The 17,824-nt window shown below is 43.5% G+C and overlaps 1 protein-coding gene across 1 annotated transcript in view; it reads left to right on the top strand.

Moving 5' to 3' along the window:
• The first annotated feature begins 661 nt into the window (after positions 1-661).
• COL22A1 (collagen type XXII alpha 1 chain) overlaps positions 662-17,824 on the top strand; it is a 209,309-nt gene continuing 192,146 nt past the window's right edge. The window contains exons 1-2 of the mRNA XM_069780112.1: positions 662-822; positions 5,659-6,225. Coding sequence (XP_069636213.1) covers positions 726-822; positions 5,659-6,225 — 664 coding nt within the window. The 5' untranslated portion in view covers positions 662-725. The remainder of the gene's footprint in view (positions 823-5,658; positions 6,226-17,824) is intronic.

Here is a 17,824-nt window from a genome sequence, read left to right as displayed (position 1 = left end):
ACTTTTAACACTTTGCCTGGCTTGTTACAGTACCGGCTGGTTTCAGTCAAGGTAAACTCAAACCAATGACCTTAAATTGAAGATCATCCACCTGAGCTTTTGCGCTTCTTTAAACTAAATAGTTGAAAGATGCGTTTTGAAGCTGCTGAGTTTACTCCTGTACAGAAGGACCGATGGCAACAAATACGTGTGTGAAAACAGCCACGTATTTTTAGCGTTTGTCATTTCTGAGACTTCAGAACTGAAAGCCGCAATGGGTGAAGTGGCAACCGGTTGTGTGTGATTTGCAGTGGTTTGTACCTCATCTCTGTGTTGTGTATCTGCTAACGATGAATGTGTGGGAGGGCCAGGTCAAGAATGGTTTCCACTCCAGTGCGCTGATTGTGTAGTTGGCAGTGGGCTCAATTAAAGTATAATAATCTGGTAATCTCTCTCCTGTTTCCATTCAGGCTGCTGCACGCTGAATAGAGCCAGTGAAAGACTATAGCTTTTGAAAAGTAGGTGAACTCCTGCCTCTTTGTCTGAGCGGTTTGTGCCTAGTCGAGTAAAATGACGGGCAGAAGAGACAACTCTCCAAAACGTTGCTCCCATGGCTTGCATCGTTACTGCTGTTTGTGTTTCTAGGAGGTAACGCTTGCTCTTTATTCTCCTTTCTAGGCTACGGGTTGGATGTCTAGCGAGCTTCTCACCACGGAGCAAAGACAAGCTGATGTGAGAACGGAGAGATGGACATGTCCGTTACGGGAAGATGCCGTGTGCCCCATCTCCTGGTTCTGCTCACATTCGTGTTCAGCGGGGAGAGAATCGAGGCACAAAGAGCAGGTACGCGCTGTTCGGCTTACTGCCTCGTGCTAAGTAGCTGCTGGGGCTTTTACGTGGCTGAGAAGCTATCGTTGCTAGGAGGAAAACAATAAAAAGCCCAAGCAAGATATTTACTGCTGAAAAGACATAAAATAGACCTTAGGGACAGAGATAGCTAAGGGATCGAGGTTATGATTTACCTAGGGTCTCTTGTTCTGCTGCAGGCTTAGAAAGGTTAGCTCAGCTACCCACAGCAAGGGGAGCTGCACGCAGTTTACTCGGGATATACTTCATCTACCTCGCACTGGCATGGAGATCACTTCTTCCTACCTTCAGTGGGTGTCAGATTAGACCTGGTGAACCTTCTGTCTGGCTGGGACTTTCCTAGTGAGCTAAACAGGGCCAGGGCACTGTTCATACCCTCTCTTGGTTCATACCGTCTAGTTGCTAGCGTGGTCCCTGGCATGGCTTTTGGCTTTTGGCTTGTGCTGATGAGCACTCTCCCCCAAATGCCACTGAATGCACTAAAGGATCGTGCAGCTGAGGGACTGTTCCTATAGGCAGTCTTGACAAGGACACATTGTTTTTGGAGCATCGTAGGAAGAGTTATCTGGCTGTGAATGATGCTACACCTCAGGGACAGAAAATGCTTGTAGACCCACGCAGTTTATTGGTATAAAAGCCCAAGGGTGCTTTGAGATGGAGGCTTTCTGTCTCATTTTCTAGGAAAAACGCTATTCTGTAGGCTTGGGTAATTTGTAAGAAAGAAAAGGCTTTCTTAGATCTACTCTGAGTCTAAGGAATAGCTGCTTTACGGTTTTGTTATGTGATCTATATAAGGCTTTTTGGATGAAATTTAAGAGGAATAAGTACTTAGTAACAAACCAAGGTGAAATCTCATCTTTTTTTCTGCCTGTGGATCAGTCTAAGGAAGAATATGGTGCTACCATTTATATGTTCATTCTCTGATTACTTTAAATAATTTTGGTCTTATGGTTTTTTTGTGAACTATTTTTAATGGCAAGATTGCAAAACAGTTGATTCAGTGTCTGAGTGGATGAACACAACTCCTGGAATTATGCTTCCAGAGAGCGTTCCTGTAATTACGAAACTGAAAGTTCACTTTCTATGAATTATCTCCCATATTCCCTTAACATGAACTGGTTTTGCCTGTAAACAATATTATTATAGCATTCTTGGAAAACAATCAATTTTTTCCAGCAGTGAACATTACTGTGCTAAAAATGCAGATTAATATTTACTAAAAGCTTTTCTGCAGCATTTCATCTCACTGCCATCAGGTCTGTAAGCAAAGCATCAGTGACTCTAAGAAAATGATTCTGAAAGACCATCTTTTTCTTCCCTGCAATACTGCCTGAACAGGCATCACTTTTTAAACCTTAAACCCCCCTTGTTTTAAGGCTCATCACCCTTGAACACAAACAGGATTCATTTTGTCTGTTCTGTTTGTTTTCAAATTGAAGTCATCTCACCTGCTGAGAGTCATTAAAATAAGCAGTAGGAAGGTCTGTACCTTGTGGGTTTTATACTCAAATCTTTATATTCTCTAGTTAGTCTCACTTAATTAATATTCTTTCAGACAGAACAGATTAATACAATAATGAATTTTTTTTGGGGGGGAAGGTGGAGATTTCTTGCTTACCTTTTACTGTTACATATTCTATCCTTTATATTCTGCTAAAATCAAGCAAAACTACTCTTGACAGCCTAGCTGATATACACAGATGTAATATAACTTACATCCCATAATATAAAATATTATACACCATCATCGCCACAGTCTGATTACCTTTGAAAGAGTTTTTCCAGCCAGACCATTCCTGGTCTGTGTTTAGAGACAAGCATTCCCTCACTCACAAAGTGCTGTCATGGAACACGATCCCACGTGGACAGGTTGTTTCCAATGTGATCCTCTGTGGATGGGCTGTTCCCAATGTGATCCCAATCCCATGTACATAGGTTGTTCCTGTAGGCACTGAAGGAACAGCAACACCTGAGATGTATTCTGCTGCAGAATTTAACGCAGCAACAGATGATGCTCGTTTTTCATCGTCACCTGCAACACACTGGGTGTGTATATTCAGCCACTCTCATGGCCATCATGCAATACCATGAGCACTGACCTACAGTGTTATAATGTCTACCTATAATGCTTTTACTTTTATCTGAAGGCAAATTCTCTTCAAACTATTTCCAGTGCAGTGGGCTGTTCTGGGATTCATGTCCTCTCCAGGGCAGGTGCACAGCCCCACGATGATCAAAAGCACCAGACCTAATTTATGAACCGTAAGGTCAGATTTGGGTGTGGGACAAGACTTTGTGACCTTCCTGTAGGCTCAAATGCTGGAACTCAGTGAGGAAATACGGCAACAGCATCATTGCGCCCACCTTTGGGTAGCGTGATTCGTGTTTCTGTTCACTGAGCTGGCTGTCAAGCAAGTGCTTGACTGGATGAGCTGTGTATGGCACCTCCATACTCTTTGGTCTGTTTCAGGGAAAAAAATCCTAGTCCTCAGCTACCATCCACGTTGGGTGCATTTACATCAGTGCTTTGGCTCCGGCCAGGAGTGCAGCAAGGACAGATGACTTCCTAAGGAATGGCAGCCAGGAGCTGGGGGTCTCCCTGGGCTGGTGGGACGGGGTCTCACCAGCCACAGCCTGGCCCACCACCCCCAGCCAGGGAGCAGGGAAGGCTGGGGGACAGCAGCCAGGCTCAACTGACAATCCAAATTCCCAGCCAAGCTCATACTGATGAAGCAGGTCCAAGATCAAGCTAGGAACATGAGTCAGCAAGTCAGGGTCCAGATCAGGTCCAAAGACAGCATCCAGGGTCAGCCACTCTCCGGTCAAATCCACAGAGGTTGAAGCAGGTCTGAGGTGAAGCCAAGAAGTCAGTCCATGGGTCAGGCAAGGAACAAAGGTGAGAGCCTCACCTTAAAAGCAGGTTCCAGGGGAAGAAGAGACAGGTCTTTCTTGAATGCTTCCAGCAGAGCTTTCTGAGGAGCTCATCCAAGGCCAGGGAGCCATGGCAGTCAAACCCTGGAGAAGGGGTTTACACTCAGGGCCCCAACAAGGATTTCAAACTTTTGCAGTGATTCTTCCAAGCATCTCCATGTACTGTACTTTGGTTCATATCATTGAGCAGTCCTGGATTGATTTCTGATGAAACTGAACTGCAAGATGCACTTCAGATAACCATATAATGGGTCTCAGTCACTGATGGACCTTTAGTTGCTGGGACCTGGCCAGGACTAGTCTGATGTGAGTGAAGAGATGCAAACCCTACCATGGGAATGTCACTTTTTAATATATGGAGCGCTAAACTGTCCTCGGTGGGCATACCCTGGAGTTACGTATTCTCACATATACTCTCAGATTTTCTGACCAAGGGAGGTAGATTGGTCAGTCCAGGTCCGAGCCCAGAAGAGGTTATTAACATGGTTGTGGTGGGAACAGCTGGGAGAATCAGGGTCCTGCAGTGAAATAAGAGTCAACAGAACAGATCTGCTCTCAGTGGGTGTGGGTAGATGTGGGCTACCAGGGCAGATCCTGGTAAAGCAGCAAGATTTAAAGGCAATTGCCAACAGTTTAGCGGCCAGATAGTACATCTCCAGTTCAGTGGGACATAGAAAAGCCCTGTTACTCTGAAAGAAAGTGGCACAGGCACTGGTATGGACCAACTCTCTGTCTTGTATCATGTTATATGTGCTTTGTTCTCCACGTGATTAGTCAAATTGGCTTTTCACCATTGGTTCAAACAAGCAGTTGTACTTTGTGAGATGACATGAGACAAGATCTACTGGAGAAACAATGGTTGGTCGTTGTGACCATAGACAAATTGACTTTGTAGAGCAGCTTTCAGTCTTGAAACTCGTAATTTGTTAGGGAGTATGGTCTACAATAGTGAATTAAATAAATATATGTGTTTATATACATTTTGTCGAGTCGGGGCATTATGTTGATAAATCTGTGGCATCTGTGGGACAGTAATGAATGTCCTGCCTCCTTGCTTGCATATATTCAGAAACAGCTAGAAAACATCTCCTGGGAGATCTACTTTCTTGGCAAGCGGCTGACAAATATATGGCCATTCTGGCTTCATAGGGCAAGCAAGCTGCAAATAAAATACATTTGCCTTTTGGATTACACAGGCCTCAGATTACAAATATCATGTCTGGAGGCAAAAAGGTGGTTGTGGGGATAAGTGAACTTTTCCCTTACAAAGCAACTGCCCTTTGTTGTGAAGGAAGCCATCCCAGTATTCAGTTAGTCATCCTTTAGTCAATAGTCAGTGGCAGAGAGCCTCGAAATCAAAATAATCTAGTTATAAACTTGCTTCACCAACATATCATGCTGAGCAAAAGAACTGCTTCTAGCTAAGCATAAATAAATCATAATATTAATGCAAGAGGGAACATGAAAGCTTCACTACTCACGGTCAGGATTGGCATAGGCAAGGTCAGGACAGGTATCTTGATCTGCCAGGGTCATTTCAGAGCATTGCCTGAGCAAAGGCTCTGCAATGAAGTTTAAGAAAAATAGCTCCATATGCATGGAGATGGCATAGGTGAAAGTTTGAGCAGAGGCAGTTGGTGCAGGAAGAGAAAGGGTGTGCATTTCAAAGCGAAGTGTGTGCTGATCTGTAGGATGTCCTGAAACAAATGAGGTGAATCACAAGGAAGAAAGGCTGAGAATCTGCAATTTCTCTGCAGGATAGAGAGAGGGTTTGCTACCTCCTCCAAACTGCTCACTAGGAAGCCATGCCTTGGGAATATTTGGTATGTCTGGTACTCTTCTTTCATCTTCCCTTAGCGATATTTTCTGTGACTCTTGCAGGTTGCAAGAATGTTCACTATGACCTTGTCTTCATCTTGGATGCCTCCTCCAGTGTCGGAAAAGAAGATTTTGAGAAAGTTCGGCAGTGGGTGTCTAATTTGGTGGAAACTTTTGAGATCGGCCCAGACAAAACCCGTGTAGGAGTGGTGCGATACAGTGATCGTCCAACCACAGAGTTTGACTTGGGAAAGTACAAAACCCGTGAGGAAATCAAAGAGGCTGCACGAAAAATTAAGTATTATGGGGGTAATACAAACACTGGAGATGCTCTCAGGTACATCAACACCTACAGTTTTTCCAAAGAAGCTGGTGGGAGACTTAGTGATCGAACTGTTAAAAAAGTGGCTATCCTTTTGACTGATGGAAGGAGCCAGGATTATGTCTTGGATGCAGCCGCTGCAGCCCATCAGGCTGGGATTAGGATCTTTGCTGTGGGTGTTGGCGAAGCCTTGAAAGAGGAGCTCGATGAGATTGCTTCAGAACCCAAGTCTGCTCACGTGTTTCATGTCTCTGATTACAATGCCATCGATAAAATTCGGGGGAAGCTGAGAAGACGTCTCTGTGAAAGTAAGTAGAGCTCCCATTTCTTCTACACAATTAGAATTATAATAGGGTCAGGTAGCATATAGGTATGAAAAGCTGTGATTGATTGTTTTCTTTCATGCTTATAATTCTATGCTGATAATTCTTTATTTTAGTGTCTTCCACTCTGTTCCAGTCTGTAGGAAGTCATTTTACTATCTGGAGTGTGATGAAGTGATGACTTCTGGGTTCTTCTGCCCAAGTCAGTATTAACCATAGGTCAGCGTCTAGTGGTCAACTAGAGAGCAAAATGTGATTCCCTTTTGGTTCTGATATAGTTAAATTACTTTATAGTATTTTGGACTACTGAATATGAAGGATGACATCTTATTTATACCCAGATTTTGGTTTATTTTGTATAGGAACTGGGTTTTTTCCCCCTTATTTTCTGGCATTGTACTGTGAAAGGAGTGCTCTGGATGCTTCTGAGAATGATCCTTTAGAAAGCAAAAGTATACTTTTGCTTTGCTGCCTTTCATCATCCCAACTCTACTGACAACTGGTGTTCACTAGTGCTCTGGCTATCAACCACATAAACCTTGGTGATGTTTTGAATTACTTCATTGTGAAAGTCACACTGAATAAATGAACTTTGAATTTCCAGACCCTTGGTGAAGAGGACTGTGATGGCATTACGGCTGGTGTCTCCCAGCACTTTAATGGGAACAGCAGTCACATAGCCCTTTCTCCTTCCACCACTGATAAATCACTCTCTCGTTCTTAGTGACTACATAAAAGCTACCTGGTTTTGCTGCTTTTTGCAGTGTGTGTTGTGATTACTCTGAGTTCTTTGGGTCAAAATCATAAGACATCGTTCTGGTTCCTAGGTCTGAACTTGAAAGACAAGAGCTGACTCCCTGTGTGATGCTGTAACACATTGTAGTGTTAAAATAACCAGGTCTGTAGGCTGGCAGGTTGTGTTGCTGTCAGGTGACAATAAGTTGCCTGAAGAAAAGCAGGCCTTCTAGCTGGTGTTGTGAGGCTCTTTTATTGCTCTTTGTGACCTCCATCTGCAAGGAAAAAAAGTGTTAACATAATGCTTTCGGCTTGTGTATGCTTCTTAAAGAATGACTAGCACAAGCAGGCATAAACCAGTTGACATTGCCCAGCGATATCAAAGTGTGAATGCTTTTCTGCAGCCTGAATAAAAATGGGCATGGATAGTGTAATCAGAATAAAAGTGGAAGTCATGGTGGATATTGACTGTAAGCTCTGCAGACTGAAGGAGCTCGGTCTTTTTCCCTGAAAATTTTATGTAATCATACACACAACTGGGGTGTAATAAAGAAGGGTAAACCCTTCATGTGGGCACACTCAACCAACTCAAACAACTTCCTACTGCAGCTGCTGAACTCCCAAAATGTGATTTTCCTTTGAAATTCTATCCCTTTCCTTTTCTAAAGCAAGTGTTTTCAGTACTTTGTACCTGGGTCGGTGTTTATCAACTTCTCAAAAAATCATTTATCCATCATGTCAGAGTATAATGCCATTTGTCTGTGGCTTTCTGAGCCCATAGTATGTCCACACGTGTGTGCATACCACTTCTCATTAGATTGCAAAGGATCACTGGCAGCATCCTTCATCCTGAGTGGGATAGCACTCACTCTCCAAGGTGTTTGCTTCCACCTGCACTAGCGGGTTCAGTGCGGAGACATAAAGCCTCTAAAAGGATAGGTGAAAGGGAAAGGTTTAGCTTTATGAGATACAGGGAACTTTTAAGGGGAAAACGTGCTTGTGGTGGGTTAACCTTGGCTGGAGGTCAGGTGCCCGCCAAGCTGCTGTATCACTCCCCTCCTCAACTGAACAGGGGAGAGAAAATATGATGAAAGGCTCGTGGGTCAAGATAAGGACAGGGACATCACTCAGCAATTGCCGTCACAGGCAAAACAAACTCAGCTTAGGGAAATTAATTTATTACTAATCAAATCAGAGTAGGATAATGAGAATCAAAAACAAATCTTAAAACACCATCCCCCACCCCTCCCTTCTTCCTGGCTCATTTTCACTCCCAGTTTCTCTACCTCCTCCCCACCAGCAGTGCATGGGGACAGGGAATGGGGGTTGAGGTCAGTTCATCACATATTGTTTCTGCTGCTCCTTCCTCCTCACACTCTTCCCCTGCTCCACTGTGGGGTCCCTCCCACGGGAGGCAGTCCTCCACAAACTTCTCCAGTGTGGGTCCCTTCCATAGGCTGCAGTCCTTCAGGCACAGACCGCTCCAGCACGGGTCCCCGCGGGGTCACAAGTCCTGCCAGAAAACCTGCTCCAGCGTGGGCTCCTCTCTCCATGGATCCGCAGGTCCTGCCAGGAGCCTGCTCCAGCACAGGCTTCCCATGGGGTCACAGCCTCCTTCGGGCATCCCCCTGCTCCAGTGTGGGGTCCTCCCCGGGCTGCAGGTGGAGATCTGCTCCCCCGTGGACCTCCCTGGGCTGCAGGGGGACAGCCTGCCTCACCATGGTCTTCCTCACCATGGGCTGCAGGGGAATGTCTGCTCCAGCACCTGGAGCATCTCCTCCCCCTTCTTCTGCACTGACCTGGGGGTCTGCAGGGCTGGTGCTCTCACATGTTCTCACTCCTCTCTCCAGCTGCAGTTTCTGTTCTGCAACAACTTTTTTCCCGTCTTAAATCTGTTCTCCCAGAGGCACCACCACTGTCGCTGATGGACTCAGCCTTGGCCAGCGGTGGGTCCGTCGTGGAGCCGGCTGGCATTGGCCCTGTCGGACATGGGGGAAGCTTCCAGCAGCTTCTCGCAGAAGCCACCCCTGTAACCCCCCCGCTCCCAAAACCTTGCCAAGCAAACCCAATACAAGACTGCTAAATGGATTGGTTTCAGTGTAAGGACAAAGGGAATCAGACAACCATCAGCGAACATTATTAATGAGGAGGGCAGCAGAGAGGAGGGAATTAGCTGAACGAACAGTGAGTGGGTAATGTGCACGTCCTGAGGGTCAGTGAGGCAGAGGTGTAAGGACGTGAACAGCGAGAAGGGGAATCGAGTATCCAGGTACACGGGACACAGCGCATGCAGGTGGATTTGAAGAAGTGGATGCAGGGTAGAAAGAAGGGTTATCAGCTGAGGTAGCAAACACAGGACTGCTTTCCACAGCAACAGCAGCTGCAGAAGGCAGGTCTGCCACAGCTGTTCCTGGGCAGTGTTCTTGAGATGGTCTAACATCCCCGGATCCTTCATTCCAGCCTTGATGGGGGATATCTTCTCAGTGTCTGGCATCAGTTCCTCTCGCTGCAATTGGAGCCTGGTTGTGTCCTGTTTTCACTGGTTATCAAAAATAGTTTATTCTGTTCCTCCGTGCATCAGTCTTTTCTGCTTGGAAGGCCATTATGTATCTTCCCTAAGTCTTTTCTTCTTAGCTTTAAAGCAGGGAACCTGCTCTTTGGCAGAACCAGTCTTGTCACACTTATTTATTTAATTGATTGTTTTGCATGCAAAATGTTTTTAATAGGCATGATGTTTAGATCAGATCTAAAGAAACAAGAAATTGTTGCTGTCACTGAAGCTGGCCACTGAAATAGAGGATAAGACAGTGAGAACATCATCATAAATATTAACATAGAGATGGGGTAACTTTTTTGTTACCTGGATATGTAAGGTGGAACTGTTTTGGGGGGTGAGAGAGGGCTGGTGGAGGACAGAACCAAGTGATTTCTTGTGCATGTGCCACTTTTAAATTTCATGTTAACACAGTAGGAACAGGAAAGGAGTTCACTGTAAGGGCTATGCCTTATACATATTTAGAAGGTAAAACTTTTAATAGCTGTTCTAGTTAACTTTCTGTGGTTTTAATGACAGCACTGCATAAAACAGGAACATACAAACCGCCGGGTGGGTGGAGGACGTGACAAGGGCACATGCCAAGCTGCTGTTTAGTTGGTGCACATTCTAAGACAAAAGCATATATTGCCACAGCCAAGCTAGGGTTTTAATAGACATAATCCTTTGTGACCTCCTGGGAGACGCATGAATCAAAGAGTGGAAATGGTAGAAAGTTTTTTTGTTGTACTGACTGGTGATGAGTCTTCCAGTCCTCGTACTGCTGTTACTACCGGAATGTGAAGAGTTGTGAAGAATTGCAAATACTGGATTTCATGCTAGCAGCTGTTCAGAATCACTTATCTCAGGTCTCACTGGATGTCTGTCCTAGACTCAGTCATTCCATCTTGCTATATTTGACTGAATTTATTGGTAAGAACATGTCATTGAGTGCATTAATAGTATTTTAGCTCTCATTTGATCTTGTGGAAGTAAGCATAGCAGAATCGAAAAATAACGTGTCTGCTCAGTGAGACATTGTGGCAGTGGGGAGATATTTTTGCCAAACATCTCCATTACATTCTGGACTATAGTTAGCAGGCAAAAATGGGTGATGCTTTCACAGGAAAGCAGGAGAGATACATTCTGCTAAAAATTCCAGAGATGCTACATGCTACCTAAATAGGGTTTCTGCTTATATGTTGTAGAGATAACAACAGGCAGCTATGGAATTTTTAAAAATATACTAGCATCTGCTTCCGGTAGGTAAATAGCAGGTTTATGCTTGTCAAAGAGAGCCAATTGCTTTTATTTCAACCCAGATTTAATTTAAAGCTGGATTTGATAAGTTAGTGCCTGTACAGTTTTCAACCTGGCTTGAAACTAGTGGCACTGGTATTTAATACTATCATCTGACATTTAAGCCTCAATGGGGGAGATGTTGCAATGGTGACCTAAAACACCCATACCTGCTCAGAGGTAATTGTTGCTTAAAAACACTGATTGCAGTGCTTTGGATGCTGTAATATTTGACTTTAATCTGTTATCATTAAGCCAGGCAGGTGATAAGATACAGTTTGCAAAGCTGAGCAAAAACTTTCTTCAGAAACTTTCTCACTCTTTACTGGCTCAATAAAGCAGAAGCCTGTGACTTGGCACCCTCGGAGTACGCAGTGTGTATGTGCGATTACTAAGCCTCTGCTCTACTGCAAAAATCAGATTTCTTGATAACTTGAAAATAAATTTGGCTTTAGAGGTATAGTCTCTGCTAAGATTTGGGTGTTTTTTTCTACAGCTAGTAAGTAATAGGAGAAACAAGCAGATGTTTTCTAAGGAAGCACTGTGGGAGTATTGTGCTTGGCATTGGTTTATGTCCAGTAGTGACTTTCATGTATAATATAGCCCTTTCTACAACCAGTTTTTATTTGTCTGTGAGCTTGATGAGCTCCTTGCCATGATGAGTTCCTCTGCAAGTGTGTGGAAGACCAAAGGACTGTGTCATCATATGAATCTCAAATGCTTTGCAAACACAAGAAGGTGAAGCTGAAATGTTTCAATGACTGGTTGGTACCAGTGGTTTGTCATTGATTTCAGCTGATATAGTGAGGCCTGTGATAAAATATCAAAAGCAGTCACATGTTCAGATGACTCCTTTATTTTTCTATTTGTACATGTCTTTGTTGACTTTGGGTTGTGTATGCAGTGCATAAAATCTAAGTCTTATGCTACCACTGTTCTGTTTCTGATGCAGAAGAGCTTCCAGCCTTCAAGGCAACACCTTGAACCCCATTCAAAATAACGGTCTAAAAGCTTCAGAGATTTTTTTTTTTTAAGTCAGCTTTGCTCAGGTTCATGGTATGTTCACAGAAGAACAGCAAGCTGCTGCTTCTTGGCCTTCAATGTTAAAAATATCTCATGCGCAGAGACCATGACAAAGGGTAGGTATCTGAATTGCCATATCTTGACTGACAGTTCCTAAAAGATTTATCAATATAGTCAAATCTCACATGAGTACTGAAATATCGGAACACATGAGCACCTAACAGTATTTGCCTAACTGTTGACCTCCATTTTATACTTCTTGTTGAGGTCTGAGATTTCCCTGTAAAAGCATTCATTTCTACATAGCTTTGCATTAGGTATCATGGAACAGGAAAGGAGGTGGAACTCAGCAAGCTGGCAGGACTGAGAATCCTAAAGTATTTTAATGAACTCAGTTGTGGTAGTAGTTTTAATTCTTTTAGTTTGTTGAGCAGAGTTTGTGGACTTGGGAATTTGTAGACTGGTTTTATTTTCATAGTTGGAGTGTGACTTTATTTGGGTTATTCAAAAGTTCAGTTTAGCAGTAGTTCCAAGTCTTGCTTGGTCTTATTGCAAGAGCTCTTTTTCATTGTTATTATGGTTTGTAGAGAGCTCTTACAAATGTGAACATAGCTTCTTGTCATCTGGCAGAACTTGATACATGCCACAAGTACACCTATACATTTACTTGGAAAAATCTGTGGCACCCACCTCCACGTTGAATGCAGAGAAGGTTGAGGTGTTTTGGAGTAATAACTGATGTCTAATAGACTGGTTAAAGTCTGATTAGCACAATATGAAGATAATCTAACTCTTGTGCTTTTAGCTCACGTATACCTCACACCTGCCACAGGCAGCATTCTTAGTGGAATATTCCACATTTGGCTGCTTAAGAGTATGTCCAGGCTAAGTGCAGCTACTAAGATTTTGATTCTCACTTGAAAGTCTAGTCAATTCCAGATGGTTTAGGAAGTCTGCTAAAAGCTCAGCAGACAACTGCTGTTTTTTTAAAAGCTGCAGCTAGGCAGTGACCCAGCTGATACCACCTCTGGTATCTCCTGTTGCTTCTTGATGCTCTTCTCCCCCAGCTGCAGTGGTGGCTTTCTCAAACTCTGTAACATCTCCAACTTCTAGCAATCTTTCATGTCACAGATGACAGGATCACACATCTTTTCATCACTACATTTGCTAGCTAACTGTGGTTTCCTGCAAAGGCATAAAAGGCCTGTGACAGTATTCCCAACTGATTTATGTTTTGCTTGAAAGAGAAGAAAAAAATTCACTTTTCATGGATGATATGCTGGGAGGACATAAAATATTTGATGGGCTTAGTGGTGATGACATTATGCAACTTTCTTCTGCCATTGTGTGGGTTGAAGGACAGCCTGGTATCTTGGATTATGGCTCCACAAAGCACAGCAAAGATGTTCTTCTCTTTCAGCATTTTTTGTTTTCAAATCAAATGCCTGAAACTCTCAGGTCTGATTTTCCACTTGGTCCAGTCATCATCAGCTTAGAGCAAGATGGTTCCAGAGCTGGTGTCTGGCAGGAAGAAGTCCTTGGGCTCAGGGAGTGCACAGTGGCTGCTGGTTGGTCCTCAGTTCCTCCACAGATCATGCAGAAGTGACTGTTTTCCCAGATCATGACTACAGTTCTGTTCTGCCACTGTTTAATCTCCATATCATTTAAGTTTTGAGTGTCCAAAGAAGGGCAACGAAACTGGTGAAGGGTCTAGAGCACAAGTCTTATGAGGAGCAGCTGAGGGAACTGGGGTTGTTTAACCTGGAGAAAAGGAGGCTGAGGGGAGACCTGATCGCTCTCTACAACTACCTGAAAGGAGGTTGTAGTGAGGTGGGTGCTGGTCTCTTCTGTCAGGTGGCTGGAGATAGGATGAGAGGAAATGGCCTCAAGTTGCAGCAGGGGATGTTTAGATTGGATATTAGGAAAAAATTCTTTACTGAAAGGGTTATCAAGCACTGGAACAGGCTGCCCAGGGAAGCGGTTGAGTGACCATCCCTGGAGGTATTTAAAAGACGTGTAGATGTGGCGCTTAGGGACATGGTTTAGTGGCGGACATGGCAGTGTTAGGTTAACGGTTGGACTCAATGATCTTAAAGGTCTTTTCCAACCTAAATGATTCTATGATTCTGAATAACTTCCTATGTTGCTTGGGACTCTGAAATGAATAGGTTTATTCTGAGATTAGCAATAGTGCTGGTTTTTATGACCAGTTAAAGCCAGCCCCATTGTTAAAAAAGAAAGTCTTATTCTTCTTAACTTCCTTCTCCCATCTGCCAGTACAAGCATTTATGTGGCCCTACCGTGACTACAACAGGGAGCCAATGAATATTCTTGTTTTCTTTCCCAGATGAGTTTTTACTCAGATTTAGTTCACCGTGCAGCCACATGGACATTTTCTGTCCCAGGGGAGGAACTGGCACAAGGTGAGAACAAATAACTAGGAGTGGGAGGAAGACCTGGCTTGCGTCCTTTGATACAGCGCTAGTTTATATCGGCTTGATGAACATTAGCTAAGGACTTCAGAAAGCTGAGGAGAATCCTCCATGTGCTCCCACCATAAATGTGAGCCTGTGCTCTGCTATGTGGTGGCTTAAGTGTGCACAGGTTGGATTTCTAGGCAGGTTCTTCCCATTCAAACTCCACTTCTAGCCTTCAGCACAGCTTGCTTACCTTGAATAAAGAGCCTGTTTAACAAAAATATCCAACTGCAGACGGATATCTTCATGATTCTGTTCCATTTTCCTTAAACAGGCTTTTCAGTATGCATAATTATTGCTGCTTTACTACTGACTTAGTTTAGGGTCGTTCAGGGGTGTAGCTGTAATGACAGAGCTCTCCGTCCACGGGCATGCACTATGTCTGACTGGGAGCATCTTGCTGGGAGTCGTTAGTAGGTGGGATGAGCAAGCTGACCACCCCCTTCACTTAGATACAGACTCTCGTGTCAGTGCCTCCAGGCAGCACTTTGATATTTCCATGATCCTGCACCTGGGTAGCTTCTCTCCCCCAGAATGGATGTTTCTAAACTCTGTTATAGTTTTGGAAAGTGACTTACCGATTTATTTTTCTTCCCTTGTATGTTGGAAAAAGTGATGTCTTAAACATTGCCTCCAGGTGAGGAGGAAATTCAGCCTTGCAGCAGCTGTGGCCCACTTTCTACTTTTTGCTGAGGGAGCAAAGGTATGAATCCAACAGCCATCCAAATAAGAGAGTTTTAGAAATGTCTGTGGCAGAAAGTGGTGTTACTTCTACTCTTCGATACAGCTGAGAAAAGGAGTCTCTTCCAAACCTGCAGCTTCGTACAGACTGCTGGGAACCTTAATAAGGGACTCTAAAGATAGAAGTATAAGAAAATGAGATCAATTAAACCTTTTGCACTTGCCTTTCTTATCTCTAATTTCTTTCTTTAATAGTTATATACAAATAGTAGCATCATAAAGCATGGACAATCACTTTACATAAAGCAATGAATCTCTGGATTGCCAACGTCTGGTCTGAAATCACAGAATCTAGCTGAATGATGACATCTCCCCTAGCTTGTAATGGTTTTTCTTGCATTTCAGACAAGAAATCTCTGTGAACAATGTTTGATGTACAGTGAAACTAATTGTAAAGGCAGAGAGAAGATTAGACTCATGACAAATAAAAGTAAGTCCCAGACATTAGAAAGAAACATTGAGACAATCAGGAAAAGTATGGGTCTCAGTGGCAGGAGAAATTACATCTTATGAAAAAGTAATGTGCCGTTTAGAGAACAAAAAGAGGAAAAATATGGTGACTATGGGAGCCATTTCTAAATAGCGTAGGAATGAAAGAGAAATACAGAAATAGGAACAGGCAAAAAGCTGGAACGCATTGTCATGTGCTGAAAGTTATTAGTAGCTTGTTTTTCAACACCGCCTGCAGCCCTTATTGATTTTGCAGGAGCTGTGGGTGCTCAGCACTTTCAAAATTAGGCTGTGGAGCCCAATACTTACCCAGCTGCAATCAGAAGGAGGCTGTTTGTCTGCTACAGTGCAGTCCAAATGATGGGGTGAAAAAGGGGACTCAGCTTTGGGGCAGCACTGTCTGTCTTGGTGTTTGCTTTCCGATGGACTGATAAGGAAGGCTCAGTAGAAAGAAGAACCTCTGAAGCTGGGCAGATGCTCAGCAGGAGACTAGGGCAAGGCACACAAAAACCTCTGAGGTTTCAGGTTTAGTTACAGGCTTTGCTGACCGAGAAAAACAGACAGATGAGAAGAAAACCCTTGCCATGTGTCCTTCACAAAGCTAAAATGTTTTAAACCTCAGCAGCTCTTGTGCAGTCAGGGCTTTCTTCCTCCTTCCTTAACAGCCCCTAAACTGACCTCAAACTGAAAGGACACCACTTACTTAATGTTCTAGGCCTGCCTTTTTTTTTCCCTTTTTACGCTTTATGTGGCTATTCCCATAAAAATCTAATGGTATCTTTCAGGACAGGCTATAAATGGAGCTAGAGCATCACCTGCCCTGGTTAGGTGCACCTGTAAATTAAAGATTTCCTCTGTTCTCCCTCGATTTGGGGATGTATTTCCATTTAGGATAGGGAAAGCCAAGCCTGGAAAAGTGCTATGGAGATTTAGTTCCAGTTCTGCTGATGGAGTGGGTAGAATTTACTGCAAATTATAGAGAGGTGTGAATGTTTGTCAGAGCATGCAAAAACCCCATGCAATGCATTAAAGGTCCTGTCATAGCATATTATACTTTTCCTGAAACCCAGTGGGTTTCCTGAACCCCGCCAGTTTCTCATGAAACTAATGTTTCTGTAAACCCCCTATACCAATGGTGAGCTTGGTCTCTCAGGGCTGGTTGTTTGTTTTTTTTTTCTCTCCTGGGCTCATATACTCAAGCCTCAAGGTCTTGTGATGAATAACAACTCCAATGAGAGCTGCAGATCCTAATATTCCAGGTAACAAGGGAGCTTGGAGGTACCACGGGGAGTGCTGGGTCTCACGGAGGGACATAGCCATTGCTGGTCACAGGCTGCCTGTGCGTGACACTTGGGCAAAAGTTTAGCCCAAAGACTCTGGCCTGGGTAAATGGCTACTTTCTCATCAAATAACTTCACTGGAAAACTTGTGAACTTCACAGTATTGAATCAAGGTCTTTGCATCACCTGAAAGTTAAACTGATTTTGGAAACAATTTCACAGGCAGAAGTGAACTGTAAGAACAAAACCGTGCTCAGAGCTAGATAAGCTGTCACATCAACACCTGAAACACAAGGGGCAGGACCACCTATTTTTAAGATCTAGGATGAAACCATTGATTCCCGTTCTGTGTCTTGTTAGGCTGTCTTTAGAAGCCCATGTTGTTTATCCCAGTGCTCAGGACAGAAGCAGAGCTTGTAATTTAAATTTCTAAGGGCTTATTTTGAAGCTGTAGGTAGATCTCTGATACATGTAAACCTCACGTGGACTCTCTGCAAAAGAGATCTTCATGTTATTACTGGAGTTCAAACTCAAATGACATAACCATTTCCTTGGTCAACCTCTGGTAACATAAAGTGGTGCATCCTTTCTTCGGTGGAAGTTTGTAAAGGTTATCATCCCTTTCTGCCGCTGAATTTCAACTTCTCATTTTGTTTTCAAATGAACTGAGCCAACAGGCAAAATTGAATTGTAATGTGCCGGTCTGCTGAGAATATTTTTTCCCCAGTGGTAGAGCTGCAGCATGGTTTAGCTGGTGGGCTATTTTTGTTAGTAAATTGTAGGGTTAGTGTTTCAATCCCATCAAGTTCCCTACAAGTTACACGCAAATACCAAATTCCTTTTCAAATCAGTAATCCTGTTTATAATGTGAAACAAAAGCAGTGGGAGCATTTTGAACACCTAGGAGAACTGCTTTTTTATAAAGTACTAATTAGGTTCTTTAAAATGCAAATAAGAGATTGTAACAAGCTCTGCTATATTAATGTAGTTACAAATGATGGCGAAAAGTTCAGAGTTCTGCATAAAAAGCCTTTCGGCATGCTCTC

This window comes from Haliaeetus albicilla, chromosome 3 (assembly GCF_947461875.1).
Source record: "Haliaeetus albicilla chromosome 3, bHalAlb1.1, whole genome shotgun sequence".
Taxonomy (NCBI): Eukaryota; Metazoa; Chordata; class Aves; order Accipitriformes; family Accipitridae; genus Haliaeetus; species Haliaeetus albicilla.
The sequence above is the reverse complement of the archived record's forward strand: the minus strand, read 5'-3'. Positions and strand labels throughout refer to the sequence as shown.